The 18170-nt window shown below is 39.6% G+C and overlaps 1 protein-coding gene across 6 annotated transcripts in view; it reads right to left on the reverse strand.

The window, feature by feature from the left end:
* RUNX1T1 (RUNX1 partner transcriptional co-repressor 1) overlaps positions 1-18170 on the reverse strand; it is a 153831-nt gene that overhangs the window by 114459 nt on the left and 21202 nt on the right. For 5 of the 6 annotated variants that reach the window (XM_042972833.1, XM_042972834.1, XM_042972825.1 and 2 more), the window contains exon 2: positions 12956-13128. The exons of the other annotated variant lie outside the window; for it this stretch is intronic. In XM_042972833.1, coding sequence (XP_042828767.1) covers positions 12956-13043 — 88 coding nt within the window. In that variant the 5' untranslated portion in view covers positions 13044-13128. The remainder of the gene's footprint in view (positions 1-12955; positions 13129-18170) is intronic. 6 annotated transcript variants of the gene reach the window in all.

The following is an 18170-nucleotide window of genomic DNA, read 5'->3' on the forward strand; positions in this document are numbered from 1 at the left end:
CATAATTGGAAACTCTACTTAAAAACCGACGTAGGCACCAACCTCAAAGCTTGTTTATTGAAGTGGAAATCCAAAACAGTATAAAACATTTTCTTAAGACTTTGTGTTTTGTGCCGGTTTATCCTACTGAACAAAGTATCCGAATCATTCCCTTTGTCAGCTTCTCAGTAGTATGTGTAAAATAGAACACTTTTTAGAAGCAGAAGCAGACCACTTTTATTTTACTAGAGTGCTTTTAACCCCCTGGGATCCCTGCGTTGATGTGCTCCAAACATTTTCAGCTTACTCTCTTCTACCTTGCATAGAGATCCATGGGAGATGAAAACAAAATCTTCACTGTAAAGCCTTTTCAAAAGCTGAACAATCACATCCTCCTGATTTCTGATTTTTTGCACACCCTTAAATGTTTATCCTTCCCATGAATAACACATACCCAGCCAGGTTCAATGGACTCTTCCCCATAAGCTTTAATGGACACCATGATATATAAAACTACAAGCCTTTGTTACAGTGCTTTATCTAAAGCTGGCTATTTTCCTCTCAGCGGTCCCTCCTTAGTCCTTTGTAAAACATCCTTGCCTCATAGGAGAAACACACGCCTGCCCGCCTTGCATGCCTTTTCCAAACACACAAAATGCCAGGCAGAAGGAAAATGCTGTTCGCTTCTAAAACTCTTCCTCAATTTAACACTTGCAAATCTTCCCTGGGTCTGTGTGTGTTTGTTTTAACAACAGGGCACGGGATGAGACAGATTCCTCAGGCTTTACCTTTCCATAGTATGGTCAATCCACTATAAACACAGAAACAATTCTACTCCGGAGCCTCTGCCCAGCCAGCAAGCTCAATGCATATGATGGACAGGAGCATCCCCTTTAACTCTTGCCATCCCCTTGCGATCTTCAACGTGCCCTTTGCTTCTTCTATGCTTTTAGCCCTTGTCAGATTGGTTTTTTCCCCCTTACTTGCTGCCTCAAAGAGATCTCAAAAACCCATCTGAAAACAAGAGGCAGTGACTGTGATTTCTACCTACTCACCCTTCCTACACCTCTTCCCAACAGCACATGCAACCTGTTTCAAAGTACACCCACATACATGCACATACCCTATACAGACTAAAAATAAATCATCTTTGGTAAACAGCGTCAATCAATAAGAATGTCTACGGCCCCTAAATACTGCACCCAAGAAGCATGGCTTCATCTAGTGAACCCCTCAAAAATCCGTCATTGTCAGAGACAACTTGTAAAAAGACTACAATTCATAATGATTACTCTGTTCTGTCACTAATAGTATACTGCACCCTATTTATGAGGCCAATCTTTTTGTTCATCTTAGTTAGATGTCACTTGTAATGAGGTTCTGTGTAATGGATTTCAGTACAGTTAAGCACCAAGCTCAAACATTCTTATGACAGAAAGCTTTATAGCAGGCGCGAGTGTGATAATCAATTAAGTCCTGCTATAAGGGCCTTTATGGAATCCAGCATCCTGAGTCTGTAGATGTTCATTTCCAAAGAGAGTATTTCTTTAAAGCCACTCAATGCTACGTGTCGTTGATTTTTTTTAATACTATACCTACGTTAGAAAGAAAACATTTTCACAGTGGGAGACCCAACTTTCATCAATATGCATGGTGAATCATTTCTGGAATAGAAAATCCTATGACAAAAATGCAACACACTTTAAGAAAACTGGATGATATCCACGTTTAAAACTGGGTCTTAATATTGGTATACCGCAAAGTCCTAAACCACTGCTCAGAACACTGAACTTCCATATGCCGCGTGATTATGTATCTTTTCTATGTGTAAAAAAGCTTTTTAAGCTGTTCTCTGGCTACAGTAATTGCCACTTTAAATTGATCCACGTCAACAAAACCCAGATCCCTGGAGATTCTCACCTAGAAGTCTGACTGCGGAATGGGCCTAACTGAATGTGTGTGCATCTGAGTCCAGCCTTTTCTCAAGGAACCAGTCTCCTCCTCTTATGCTTTAATCCCTGAACAGGGAGACCAGGATACGTACTTCTATATAGTTACTTAGACCAAAATAACTTTCCCTTTAATAAAAGAAAAAAGAAAGAAAGAAAGAGCAAGCTTAAAGAGCCAAGATCTCTAACCTCCAACCTGTATAATAAAAATAGACAATCAATAACGTGATGAACGCATGTATGTCGGTGAAGGGGAAAAAAAGAATATGCACTGAACATGTACTAAGTTTTCTCCAGGACAAAAACACCGTCTTGCATCACCATTAGGAAACATACTTTTAAAACTGAAAATAGGGGCACTTGGCTGGCTCAGCCAGAAGAGCACGTGACTCTTGATCTCAGGGTTGTGAGTTCGAGCCCCATGCTGGGTGTAGAGATTACTAAAATAAATAAATAAATAAATAAATAAATAGATAAATAAATAAATAAATAAACAAACTTAAAAACAGAAAAAAACCCTAACATATATTCAAGACAATAATAAAGACTACATTGCTGACCAATCGCACACTTCCTCAGGAGAGCCATGTCAGTTAATGCACGTCTTTTAATTAAGAACACAGAGCACTGTTAGGGCGATTTTTTGGAGGCATCTAAACAATCACTTTCCGAACCGGTAAACTGAGTCAACAACCTAATGCCAGGCTCTCCGCGCCCCCACCCCCACCCCAAATACATCAATTGGTTTTTGACAATAAACCGAGATCCTTCACTCGGAAGGCATTAGGGTATTTACGGCATTCCTCTCAGGTATCTATCACTTATTTCGAAGACAGACCGGCCCTATAGTGCAGATTTTTCCTTTGTTCGAGCCTGACTTACCAATGGGGACTATATGAGTCTACTGAAGCCGTCAGCAGTTCATGAGAGCTCTCTACACTGGTGATGGGCCAATGCCAGTTAGAGGTCTTCCACAGGTCTTCTCAACTCTCCCCTCTGCTTCTAACGGGCTGCTGTGATACCCTGTGACTTCACACAGTGGGTATTAAGTGAGTTAATTCAAAGGAGCTGAAACCTCATTGATCCTAATTGAAAGCAATACACCCAACCAAATACTTTCCTACCCCATCTGCTCTGGCCTGCCACCAGCTATTCAATACAAGAGAATTAATAGTTTCAGATATTCTAACCGACCCAATAAAGGCACTCATTTAAGCAGGGCTGCATTAACAAAGTGAAAAAACAAGGGCAAAATGGGTTCAAATGGAGCATTTTACTCCTAGTTGGCTTTAACAAAGCTGAATAAGGCTTATTCTGACTTTTTATGTGCAAGACTTGATAAACTGAATGAGAAGGCACTCAATGATCAGCCAACGAGCATTGATGAATGGTCATTAAGACCCCCCTGCTCTTAGGGGAGACCCTTCCACAAAGTGGCACACCAGCTTGAAAGGGCGGACTCGCTAATGTCCAGATTTCTCCGCTTGCTTGTTCCACTTTCAATTTCAGACCACTGGCCACCAAATGAGGCTGACATATTGGAAAATAATGTTTTATGGGCGAGTGGTAAAAAATAAAATGGAGGCATTAGCTCTGCTTTCAAATTCAAATCTGCTAGTTTTGTCAGACCCCAAAGGTTTTGATTTTCCACCCAGCTGGAAGCTATTAGTGTTTTCTAAAGGCATCCCACTGACAGGGCAAACCTACCTAATGTGTGAGCTGTTGGGCTAAGGGAGATGGACCTCTCTTTTGGATGATTTCCTAACTTCTCATCACTTTGACAGTCAATTAAATAGATACAACACCTAATAAAAATGTACATTAATTTGTTTCTGCCACTGAAAGACACGTGAAACTGTATTAAATAAAAGCCATGGTAGATTGTCTTCTGACAAGGTAAAGCCAATTATACTCTGCAAGAAAGCCAACTGGTTTAATGTCTGAGTTAGGCTACAACATAAGATATGGCCAGTGACAAAGAAATGAGTGGGGTGGGAAAAAAAAAATTAAGTTAAAAAGTTCGCTGAAGTATTCCATAAAGGTAAGAGGTTATCTGTTGCTTTAACTCCTTTTCTATAAACGTCTGTTGTAAACAACCAGGCACATTCACGCTATTTCCCTCAAATATTTCCTTTCGGGGAAATGACTGGCAAGCGTTGGTGCCTCAACGTTTAGCCAGCCCAGAGAAGGGCTCGCAAGAACTTCACTTAAATGACAAAGGAGCAGGGGACATGACCACCATCTTGAGAATTGGAAGGGTGTGCAAACATCATGGGGTCAAGGGTGATTCGGGTCTAAGAGGGCCTAAGTGCTAGCAGTAAGATGGAATCAAGCAAAAGAAAGCATGCTGGATGGAGGAAGCTTGTCTTCATAGGTGATTATAACAGACATCACAGAGGCAGAAAAGATTCACTGCCTGGATCATTTGCAACTAGATGTCAAAGCACCATACGACACAGCGTCCCATAGAGAACATGCTGCATGGTCTGTTGAGAAATCCTCATCTACCAGGGCAAGTGGCAGGTGGAGAACTAGAAGTCATGACCCCTTCCCTTCACCTATGACATGTCAAACTCAAGGACTCGGGTCACTTTGAGTTTTGTTATCTCCATCAATGAGAATGAGTTAATAACGTGCCTTAGAACTGTAATCTGAACACTCCAATCATAACGCATTTTTCTATGGTAACGATTTCCTGAACTGCTAAGCCAAACAGTCTCTATGATTTTTTCCCCCCCAATCCTCAATGTCTACAGAATAAAATGTTCCTTATATCATTCTAACAATTTTTCAAGCAACGTATTGGACTCTTAACTCTGGGTGAAGTAGAGTATTCTCTACATAGGAATGAAAACATGTGTATTAGTAATTTGAGTATGTAGGGCACATGTATGTGTGCTTCTGCAAAAAGAAATCCGTTTAAGATATTACTTGCTAGAAATAAAGCAAGTTTATATTTGCAATTACTAGAAATTGTCTCTGACAGGGCCAACGCCTTTAAAACATCACAGTATATTGTAATTCTTTCCTACCAACAACTTTTGACTTTTGATGCCAAATATTCCAAAACGGTCTGAAAGGCTACAACAGATTTATTAGCATTTGCATTCCTTGGATGCTATATTATTTACATGCAAACCTCAAGCCCAACTAATACCGTTAAATACAAATTACTCCACAGGCACCAGCAAGGGGTTAAATCATTTTAAAATTTTTACAGGAAAACACTTCCTTGGTAATCCACAAGGCTGAACACTAGCTACATTAACTCTGTCTTTTCAAATATGAGCATTTTCATATAAAAGCAATCAATCTTAGGAAGTACACACTTGCGTGCAAACCTGCAAGTAAGTTACCACCTCTACTTTCCTATTTTTTTTTTTTTTTTTTTAGCTACGCAAAGCACTCGGAGAATCTACAAGACACCCCAACTGCCCATCCCTTATCCGTCTGACAAGGACTGTAACACTATATGGAAAACCTTTGTTTCAATGTCACCACCTCCCCATCCTGACTAATGGCGAGTTAGTTTTGTTAAAACGCAAGGGTTCTGGCTTACGCTCCAGTGCACTTCCCCTCCTCCCAGCACCAGAGACAAAACCCGCCGCTCGGCTCCGTGCAGGCAGCCATCTGGACAGCTTTCCCTCAAAGCCCAGCCCACACCACACTGCAGGCAAAATCGGAGGGCTCGAGAGCTCTGTGGGGCTATTCATGACATACCAATTTCACATTTTCTGCTTGTACGCTTGCAACAATAAATGCTAATGAGGACTATGAATGACAATTTTAAAGACAATAAAAAGGTCTCCAAATCCCTTGCATATGGAGACACTGTTTTCAAAACTTCACCTTCTGTTACAGAGCTGTTAGAGTCGAAAGGAGAAAAAAAGAATAACCTAAGGAAAACAATAAGATGATCAAAGCACAACTGAATCCTTAAGATTTCCAAAGAAAGCAATCTGTGTAAGCCCAGGGAACAACAGATCTCACCACCCCCAGGAGCAGCCCTATGAATTTATGAGGCACCCTTAATCTCCACTACCTTTGCCTTCTGTACACATGCAGCTTAATAAAAGCAGTTCCTGCTAAATGCTTGACTTTTTTTTTTTTTTTTTGGAACCTGGGAATTCTAAGGGCAGCATTTGTCCAAAAATAATTATAATCATCATCATGATTCTTTGGCATAATATTTAACATTCCACGTATCTTTAGATAAATGTAAAAGCAAACTGGTTCTCTTCTGATCACATCTCTTCTTAAAAACAATGCAATGATTCTGGATGGTGAAATTACAAATCATGCTTATTTTCCTTTTTAAATGTTTCTGTTTTCCAAATCTTCTAAAATGAGCACATATTACATCTTGAACCAGAAAAAAAAAAAAAGAAAAAACAATAAATATTACTTTCAGTGCAATGGAAGAACTGAACAAAAGACAGGTAAGTGTTTTGACCTAGAAAGGAATTGAACCATTTTACACAACAAAAATAAAACAAAAGATTCATTTTCCTATAAATTGTATAAAGGGTATCCATTTCATTAACATGGATTAAGACACTTTCAACAAAATCCACCAGGTGGAGCAAATACACAGCAATAAAAAAAAGTCCCAGAATTTTTTTCATCACGTTCTTTTTTCACATGACTTTTTTTTTTTTTACCCCTAACAAACTCTCCACTTCTTATCTCTCCACATTGCAAATTATCAAAATCTATGCACACACACACTAATTTGCCACATTGGTAAACAAATGCAAACGTTCTCAAAAATGATTTTTTGCTACCGTGCATTCCATTACAAATTTTCATTCCAAAACTGCTTAATGTGTTCAAATATTACCCAGCGCAGTATATCTGCTTTTTCACCAAGGTACGTTTTTTAATTAGTGTTTTACTCTGACCCTACTGGGTTTCATCATGCATCCCCCTTCCCCACACAAGACCAGGCAGAATAGAATTTAATGCTGTATATCCTGAAACCCACGAAACAGGAGCTAAAACCTATGAATCTCAGCTCAATTCCTTTACTCTGTCTGGAACTTTAACTTCTCACTGACTTTTTATAAGATTATTCCTAATTGCATGTACCGAAATCTTATTAAAATTTCGGGATACTGTGACTTTTTTTTATCCATTAGAGCAAAACGTCCTGTTTTCGTTCCTGACACAAGCCCACAGCTACTAAGAGAATATGGATTTTTTTCCCCTTCTTTTTTCTAGAGTTATTCACCTCCTCCCAATTTCTTCTCCCACAGATCTATTTTTTTCCTTGCCATTTCACTCCACACCTTCCAGAGCACACTCCACGCAAGGCACCAACCCCGCTTTCTTATTCGCATTTTCTCCTGTGATTCCTAACGCCACCTGCAAAGCACAAGTCTTCTCCATTCACTTTTCGGAGTCCTCCAAGTTTTTCTCACATTATACACCCTCTGCTGCCAAGGCTTAATGCTGCAAATGGCACTAATGTTACTTGCATTTAAGAAAGCTCCAGTTGGATAGAACGACCAAAAAGTGACAGAGCTTGAAAGGAGGGGGCGCCCAGGGTCTGTCACGTGCAGGGGGACACGGGTTAGGAATGTGGAGTGTGGCTTAAAATGTATTTATATATCTTCTTTCTTCCTATTTACATTGACGTTGAAAAGAGAAATCCTCTGAAAGAAATGCACCAGGCGGATACATAAATAAACACGCACATGCCCGAGGATACACATAACACTTCCGAGAGAGCTGTCTATGCTGGTGCGTAACAGACCATGGTGATGCCAGCTCCCTCACAAGCCACACGGGGCTAATCCAACGATTTAAATGATCATATACTTTTCACTGGAGTGGTATACAAACACATAAAGGATGGACACTATCTCCATAAATACAATATGAAAAGAAAAAAAAAAAAGAAGTTTTTAGAATCACTCCTACCCAACTCTTCCCTACAGAGTCCAATTCCTTTCTTCTTTGCAAAGAATGGAATCAATTCCCCGGAGCCACGGTCGTGCGCATGCACGGCCAAGATGTATCATTATGGCACGCACGTGAGTGCATCTTCTAAAGGGTAAATGCCCTTCAGTCTGCATGACAGAATCCGCACGAAGTAGTTGGAAAAACCAAATCACTGCATGTGTAGTCACACTTTCCCCTCCCTTTGCAGGAAACCACCCCCCCACCACCACCTTTGCTCCCCCACCCACCATGCGGACATTTCATCAGCCCACACTGTGGATAAAGAACCTGCTGGATTTCCTCTTGGTGCGATAACATCTTGTTATACTCTGGGGATCTCCCAAATGCCTCCATCTCCAAGCATTCCTCAGAATATTTATCCTATACGATCCTCAAACTGGCCACACATCGCTGTCCAAATATTATTTCTCGCCACCCCCAGCTTCATCAAAGGGTGTGGCTCTTCCCACAGCAAATGTTCAAGTCCATATTCAAATTCCAAGGACAGGAAAAAAAAAAAACCCAACCTTAAAAGTTCTAGCACCTTCGCTTCAAGATGGACAATGCTCATGGACAGATGAAGATTCTAAAACAGGCTCATCAAAACAACCTCTGAACTACGAGTTCCACGCTGAGCTACGAGTGAGTCTGACCTAAAAAGGCAACACACGTAGGACAGCATATACCAGGAATCAGGAAAATAGGGACACGCTAACTAAGCCCAGTGCTCCACTGGTTAATAGCTGTCGCCGTTGACAGAGATCATGCTTCAGAGCAAGGCCGGAGGATGAAATGAAAGAGCCCAATTTTTAAATCTGTTAAAAAAAAAAAAAAATGAAGTGTATCTGTGGGTATAGCCCAGAAGGAGAGAGCAGGGACACAGCACTGGCAGGAACCTCAAATTCCTGACCAAACCCTCTTGCACACAATGCCTCCAGAAAGAAAGGAACCCAGGGCGGGAGCCAGCCTGACGCTGGCGGACAGACAGGGCTGGCCTTGCAGGATGTCAGAGCGCCAGGCGGCTGCGAGAGATACTGGGTTTTCACACACTCTCAGGCTGACTGTTTTGCTCTTCAGGTAATTAAACAAGGAAGCAGGGCTCGGGGTATGAGCCTGACCCTGAAGCTGTGGCTCCACGGTTCTGCATATCAACTTCCGCAAGAACTGCCCCGGGCATCAACACAACATTCGCCTCTCACTCTCTCTCGTTTCCTTCTCCACCTCTTCCTAAAGCTGACCCAGAAACAAATCCTCCCTACAAAAACATCCACAGAAAGGTCTGAGTCTATTTGTAATAAAAACCTCTGTGCTGTGGCTGTTCCCGGGCACTACCCCCCAAATTTTCAAAAGCAAAACAATTAACCAAAGGCAAGAACCTCATAAAAATTCATATACGGCACATCTATGCCAAACCCTGGTGTCTTAATGAAGATGGGTTATTCAAAGAAAATAGGACCCAAATAATAAGCCTGTTTTCCTTAGCATGTGTTGATTAAAGTGTAGATCTTCAAATTCTAAAAAGCTCCCCAAGAAATGATTTTGACAGTCCAGTTCACAAATTAAACAATTAAAATTGTTATTTTCCAGTTTTGATAATGGACATTGTGGCAAAGTAAATACCACTTATGATGTGGGTTATTATGCTTCTTCAAAAATCTCACTGAAACAAAACTCTATTGGTGTACAAAGAAAGTCACCATGAAAACTCAGGAACATAAAAATTATCCCTTAAACGAAAGTGGTACATTTATTTATACACACACACACACACACACACACACACACACAAACACATTAAGCAATGATTAGAATCATATAAATAATATATTCTTCCTTCATCTCAAAATCCATAGAGTAAAATATTGGCTGAAAGAGACAGAGACCAAAGGAGAGAGGAATACAAAAGCGTGCCTGCTTGTCTGTGTTCAACACAAAGAACATTAAATGAAAACAACTGGCATGCTGCCAAATTCCTATAGAGGCAAAGAGATTCAAATAAATTGATTTCACGCATCACACTGACCTGGGATCAGTGTGCAGGCTGCAATAAGCTCAAAGCTCCATGTGGGGTAAAGCCCATTAATGCTATCAGACCCCTCGAACACGACCAAGAGAAACTAAAAATAAATGCAGACGCTCTCAAAGACCAGCAATTTTGCCTGAGAAAATCACTTTCCTCTTTTCCTAATAAAAATAACGGGATCTAAAGGTGTGCAGCACCATTTAAATTAACTTAAGAAAATCACCCTTTTTAAAAATACAAATGTAGCTCCTGAAACCCATATAATGCCTATAAATTGGAACTACATAAACATGCCGCCCATGATATGAACACAGATACCACTCTGCAACAGAAGTTTCTTCTGTCATAATTGTCTCCCATGCTACTCCCCCTTGCATCGTTAGACGGCCAGGAAATCGTTTTTATTTTTAATAGGACAAACACTGGACCCTTCTTAGTATTAGTATTTTCCTTCCGTGGCTTCTAAGGGCAACCACTCCCTAGCTGTCCTAAATCCGCCCACTCCTCACAAAGGCAAACATTACAGGAGTCTAGCTTCACATCGCATTCTAGAGGACCAAGCCTTATGCTTATTTTGGGCATGCTTCAAAACATGGGGGAAACAGCAGTAGTTTGCCTTTACCAGCTTCTACCTAAACTGGTGGCTGTCCACTCAGCTCAGCGTCATTCCCGTCCCCCCTACATCCCCCCCCCCCCGCCCACCCTCACCCCGCAGCAGGTCTCCTGGTGACAACCTGCCACCGCCTCCCCCCCCCCCAAACTCACTACACAGACCAGACTCTCTGGCGCCACCTCAGGCCGTTCTCACTTAGAGCCCCGACTGTTCAACTTCACATAGTTCTTTTCTTTTCCTGTCTCCAAATTACAACCCCAGGAACCCAATGGATTCCAGGTGTTTAAAAATTTAAAGCATATAATTTCTGTTCTTCTCTACTTCTTGAGTCAACTTGAGTCTGAACCCAGTGTTTCTACACACCCATTACCTTTACAAAAAGGAAGAAATAACTAGGAGTAAAATTTTCAATGCCACATGATAAAGAAAGAAAACCCAACGGATATCCCAACAGCTATAAAATCGGCCAACACAATATTGTATATATAAACATTGTGTGCGGGTGTGTGTGTGTGCGCGTGCACGTGTACACACATCATATTTTTAAGGATGTTTGCCCACGCACACATATAGGAAAGAAACAACTCAGCATGGTGTTTGCTACCTGATGCTATCCATCCAGGATTTGCATAGTATAACAAACAACGTACATTAAGTCATTTTTAAATGTGTGTCTTTGTCGTGCACTTTTGCTTTCAATATGGATCTTCCATGCTGCAATGGTTCACTGCCAGCAGGCCGCAAACAGAGCCCGCATGCCCAGAGGAGAGTAAGAGCGTAAAGCGATGGGGGTGGGTAAAGACCAAGACGCTATGGATCTGCCACATATGCTCAAGGGTTTAAATCCAATAGCCTTTTCCATTGGTAATCTGGATCTCAGATTATTTTGTCATATTATTAAGAGCCCCCATAGAGATATATAAGGCAAAAAGCAGAGCTATATTCTCTTTTAAAACAAGTGCTTTCTGCTGATAGCAGATGAAAAGAAACACATTCTTAAGCAGTGGTTGTTGCTGTTGCTGCTGCTGCTGTTGTTGCTGTTGTTACTATTATTATTATTATTATTATTATCAGTTTCCTTTAAGATATTGACATCTTTCTAGTTTTGGACTTGAGAAGTCTAGTCAACCAAGATGCGAGTTCTCAAAAAATTAACTTTTAGTAACAATAGTACATGAGGTAAGAAGGTAGAAACAGAGGTGAGAGATGTCTCAACTACTTAATAAAGCTGAATTCCTTGCCTTCTCTCTCACTATTGGAAGACATCATCATGAGATGAAGAAGGGGGAACGAAAGTAGAAAACTACTAGTTTTAGTAGAAACGAAATCACAATTTAGGCTACCTCAAAGGATTCTGCAATTATACGGAAAATTATTTCATTTTCTGTGGTCTTTCAAAAACACAAACAGCCTCATTTGCCAACGCCTTCTTGGAAACTTACAGAACAAGCCAATAAGTATTTGTAGCAATTGCAAGAGTAGATACTGTGGGGTGGGCACCAGCAGCGATGTTTCCAGAACCATGGCCACAGATGGTAAATATTTTGCTACCCCTCTTTCCATGTAGTCAGGCAGGCAGTCAAAGACTTTCAAAACTCCCTTCCCAATGACTAGAGTGCCAACCAGTATTACACGACATTTGTGTTAACTCTCAACTTTTTCCTGGCACGGCTCATCCTTATTCATCTGTGCTTCTGCACAAGTCCACTAAACCTAAAACTGAGCTGGCTACAGGAGGCATCAACTCTCTGGAACCCATAATTCAGGGTCCTCCTTCATTTTGAAATGTTGCAGGCTTTAAGAGGTCTCTTGCCAAATGGTAACATACGCGGTTTATATTTGCCGTTTTCCTAAAGTTAGATTTTTTTGTTTTGTTTTTTTTTTAATGTGCCTACGAAGATGAATTCTGCTTAGGAAGTAACATTCACCTAAAAGTTAAAAAAAAAAAAAATCCAGATCAATTAGAAGAAATAATAAATTGAAAGCACTTTTTTCCCTCTTTAGTCAACAAACTGTTTTAGAAAAACACCATCTCAAGTTACAATAAACACAGAAATCATGGCATAGCTTTTACTCTTTAACTCCAAGTATTGCTCAGCTTATAACAGATGTATTATGAAACATGGCAAGAGGCACTGCAACAAGGAGAGGGTGGGAAAAAAATTTGGTACTTGATCATTTGAGATCTTCAGACCCAAAGCTATCAAACAAAGGTTCCCACAGCCAGGCTGATTGATCCCCGCCCAATCCCATACCCAAAGACGTGAAAAACAATTTTTTTTAAAATATATAACACAAATTCTTTATTAACAGGCACCAGAGGAAAGAAGAAGAAAAAACAAACCTTCACAATTATAATTTATAGGGAAAATATAAGAGTGATTTTTTTCTTTCTTTTTTTTTTTTGGTAAGTAAATGGCAAAATCAAAATATTTGTCTGTTCCTTACCTTGACAATATTCAAAGTTCCCTTTTTTCCGGCAGTCACCTATTACTAAACTCAGTGCTCTCCAAGTGTTTCTTTTGACAGATATCATTCTCCACCAATCGCTCTGCTAATTTCCTCTCTCCTTTTCGGACTGGGACAGATATTATGTTCACCAGCCCAGAGATCAATCTTTTCTATTGACGACAACAAAGGGGAAAAAAAAACGCATATATCACAACCAGTCTGAAGTATCACACCCGTCCACTTAAACGATAATACTACACACCAGTTTTGTTTTGTTCGTATTAAGAAACAGATACAAGCTCTTCTAAATTTTAGAAGTGTCCAAAAACAAGTTCCATTTTCTCAGTTCCTGTAATGACATGCTCTAAGAGACTCTTAAAACTCCAGTCATCTGACTCAAAGCTGGATGCCTTCTCAACCTGGCAACTCCTCTTCCTTTGACTGGTTTAAAACATATGTACATCAATACCTTAAAACAATGTGTTAGATTTTTACCTTGTTCAATAAAATATTAAATAATTTGTCATTGATCATGGTTTCTTTAGAAAATGTTTTGAAACATTACGTGTTTATTTTATTTTATAGAATAGTACATGCAAATGAAATTCTATTTCAAAACAAAGTGGTGTCCACGTTGTTTCACTGCTCTGAAATTTAAACACTGCCATTATTTGCTCAAATAGTTTTAAACAACTGATAATAATCACAAGTAACCTGTGTAGTTTTAAAATATTAGTAACAACAATTATTGGTGAACCACTTTACCAAATCAACCGACTTCTACTACTTTTTTTTCTCTAAAGTAATCAAAATTCTCTCATTTTTCCAGCTAGATTTGGCAGCTTTAGAATTCATTCATTCATCCATTCTCAAATACTTATTGACTGCCTATTACTCGCCCATTCTTACTACAGCCACTATGTGTAGAAAAAAGTATCGCTCTTTAATTCTTATAATTTATGAACTATATAACTCAAGCACAATCATATGCACAAAAGGGAGGAACTCAGTAAATGCAAAGGAATAAAGATTTATAAAAGCAGTCTCAAAAAGTATTACTAAGGCCATTGCTATTATTTTTTTAAGAAACAAAAGTACTCCCTAGTAATTAAAACTGGTGAATATAATCTGATGTATATAAACAAGCAGATTTCATTAAAAACAATCAATACCCTTGATAGGTGACATTATGACTCTATCATGCAATCAGTTGTTTTTTATTCCTTATGGTAAAAATTAAATAACATTCAGGAAAATTACAGTACTAGGTATTTCTTCGTTGAAAATTGCCTGGAGACTCAGCAAAGATCAGTAAAAACACCCAGCCGATACTTGGAAACATTTAGCTTACCCAACCTAACAAATCATAAAGCAAAATTTTCAATAACAAAATGACTGGAATACATAGATACATGTACGCATACGTAAACGGTCCCATTCCGGGGGTGGAATGGGGTGCAAGGAGGGGAGACTGGAAGTAAACACATCTAGATGTTAAATAAATGTTCCTAGAAGATGGAGATATGGGTAAGTTTCTACCCAATCCTATTTCCAATGTTTCCATACTAAGGTAAGAATATTTTATAAATAGAGATTAAACAAACATTATGGGGGAAGAGAAGAAAATGGCCACTTTTCTTAGATTCAATCATGATGTTGATATTTTATAACATTTTGTGCTTCAGCAAACACTGACTAAAGTCATCAGAGGAACTGATAAGAGTGGATTGTACCTGTGTGGGCCATAGTTCATAATCTCCACTGGACAAATGAGAGAGGCAAAGCACCTATAAACCCTCTGGAGTCTGAGTCTATTTCTTCCTTCTTGTGACTGCTAAATAGTGATATCTACGTTTATTAACAAAAATGGTGTTGTAGATCTCAGTGTTGAGGCACATAAGATTACTGTGTGGACACACTTTCTTTAAAAGATCATTTCTGAGTCACAAATGATTCCCCTTCCCCTAGGTAGAATATACTGTGTCACTTTTTAGCTTGTGTCTATTTTAGTCAGAGTATTCTAAAGTGAATGGAGGAAAGTTGGCAGGAAGATAGTGTTACAAAATACTTTAAATGTGCAGCATGTTTATAAATTCTCAAATGTTAACATGGCATAGAAATACACATTCAAATAATATACAGCGTATACCTAAAGTTACCCATGAGGATTTTCCCCACTAAACTAGTTTCCATATGAAACACTGTATCCAAATCAACAGAATAATTTTTTTTTAAAAGCTAATGTTTAAATTTTTAAAAATAATGACTTTGGAATATTATGTTCGTGCTTTATGCATCCAACACATTAAATGGTCTTCCAAAATGAAATAATAATATAAGTAATGGCACTGAACGTGATGAAATATATATCCAGATATCTGTGATACATATGCCACACTAAAGACTGTATCACCTGCGAATCAGAGGAAAATTTCTTTATCTTTAACCGTTGCTTTGTTCAGATCCTCAGCTTTCAAATTTGTTATACATCATTATGAGGGGAACATACACTGAGAAAAGTTTAAAAGCTAAGCTCCACCAAGAGTAGAATGCCTCAAACAATTTGTAGTTCTACAAGAGTGTTATTAAAAAGGCTCAACATGTTGTATTACCATGGAAATTGTGGAAAACATACATTCCCAAACAAATATTACTTTTTCTCAATGGTATGAAGTAATGAAAACCACATGTGTAAATCTACGATCCGTGCAGTAGTTCAAGCTGGAGCTAATAGAAAATACAGAAAGTGAACTCTGCTATATAAAGGATTCTTGTTACAGAAATATAATGCGAAAACCAGATGCAGACAGAAAACCTTAATCACAGATGGGAATGTAATCACTGGCATACAGAATACTTTTTTGATCAATCTTAACCATATGCGCAATGTATTTATTTTCTAAGGAATGCAATAACTTGAGAGAACCTTCTATTTGAATTCAGTTAACCTCATATTTATAATGCTTTTATCTTACTCCCCCATCCCTTCGGCGTGTACACCGAGCCAAGGTTTTAAAAGGAAGAGTTGCTAGCCTTGGCAAATCATTCTTGTATCAGTTTATCTTTCAAAAATTTAATAGGATGTAAAGACTACAACACATCAGAATCAACCTCAAAAGAGACCAAGTGCAGTTCTCCATTACGGTGCTTCTCAGTCACTGCCAGGAATCCCTTCACTGCCTAAATACATTTCTCTAGAGAATTGTATCAACGTTTGGGGTAATTTTTCCTTTAGTAAATAATATGCGTATAGTTATTCCACAAATGAACCTTTTTAAACACACTTCTCTATCAACCTGGCTTGAGTCAGACCTTAACTTTTCTCTTTCCTTTCATAAAAAGATTTTATAATAATAAAGACCGTCCGTTCGCATTAATAAAAACACCATTAGTTTTGTATTCCAAGGGGAATTATCACAAAAGGAACCTGTTCTATCATATCTGACTTAATTATCACCTTAATAAGTACAGTCCCTGACACTGGATGGGAGCTTACCTTTGTCAAAGCCTCCATGATCTCATTTGCAGGACAAATCCTCCTATAACCCCCTAATCTGAAGTGGTCAACCAAGGACCGTGCATGCTGCACTTCAGGACGACGCTCAGTGTCCAACAGGAAGTGATTGGGACATTATGTTATTTGAGTGTCGTTCATCACAGCACCAGCTTTCCTTAAGCTTCCATGACAAACTCATGCAGATTCTCCTCCTCTGTCCTAACTACTCATCCCCTGAGACACATGTAGAAAAACATAGTCCTTAGTCTTGTGCCATTCTGCTACTCAAGACCCTCCATAATTTGGCACTAACCCTACACCTTTCAGCCCCTGTTCCGACCATGCCCTGTAAGGGTGGAGCTCTTTGTGGGGTAACCCCCCCCCCATATAATCCATTGTCTCATCTTTATGGCTTTGTCCATCGACCTCAGGCCTCATTCCAGAGATTGTTGCATATGCCCGGCTCCTTCAAAGACTAAGGTTTCATTCAAGTACAACCTTCTCAAAGATGATTTTCCAACCACCCAAAATAAAGTCTCAACAATACCACCAGCACCCTCATTATCCTCTCCGACCCTGATTTTTAGTTGCCATCATTGCATTTAACACTATGTGGAATAATTTTATTAACATCTTTATTACTTGTCTCCCTCCCCCATTCTAAACTATAAGCTCTCGGAAAGCGGTGGTCTTGTGTGTTTTGCTCATTGCTCTTTCTCCCATACTTAAAACTGTACTTGGCACATAGCAGTAGCCCAAATAAAAAGAATGAAACAAATGAAATCCCCCTAGTGAAATGCTATAAAGCCCAATTCAATTCCTGTGGCCTTCATCAACCTTTCCCTGACCACTCCTGGACCTATGATCACCTTCTCTCCTTTAACCGTAAGGGCATTTATGATCCATATTGGCTGGGCAACCTTTGCCTGCCATCGTTCACCTGAGCCCATTCCCACCAGTACTGCACGTACATAGGCCTAGATGGGAATCACCCAGGGCATCCTGGGCTGTGAGGCCACACACTGAGAGCAGTAGGACACCATGATTAAGAACTTCAGCCTAAGTCCATACAAGCTCTAGGAGTAAATGCACTCTAGCAGTTTTTACACATAGACTTAGCTCCCAACTGTGTTTCCCAACTGAGTTTCCTGCTACTAGAAAGAGATCTCACCTTATTCTCTCTCTTTATGCCTTCAAACCCACCCTGATGGACTTTACTCATTCTATCGCAAGGGCCACGAGGGAAGGGGGCTGTATTTACTCCAGTCTTCATACCCAGCGCCTAGCACAGTGCCTGGCTCACAGAAAGTGTTCACTCAGCATCGGCTGAGTGAGCAAAGGAATAAATGATGATCAAATACTATCTCGTCTATCTTCAAGCCCTTTTTCTTATATTGTGATAAAGGATTATTTTTAAATCCTTCAAATATTATTTTACAACATATATTAACCAGAAGGCAGGAGACTAAGCTATGATTTATTTTTTATTTTTTTTTTATTTTTTTTTAACTTTTACTTACTTTGAGAGACAGATGCAGAGTATGAGAGGGGGAGTGGCAGAGAGGGAGATACAGAATCCAAAGCAGGCTCTAGGCTCCAAGCTGTCAGCACAGAGCCTGACTCGGGGCTCGAACTCACAAACTGCGACATCGTGACCTGAGCTGAAGTTGGCCACTTAACCGGCTGAGCCACCCAGGCACCCCAGCTATGATTATT

Source organism: Panthera tigris, chromosome F2, assembly GCF_018350195.1.
Source record: "Panthera tigris isolate Pti1 chromosome F2, P.tigris_Pti1_mat1.1, whole genome shotgun sequence".
In the NCBI taxonomy this organism is placed as follows: domain Eukaryota; kingdom Metazoa; phylum Chordata; class Mammalia; order Carnivora; family Felidae; genus Panthera; species Panthera tigris.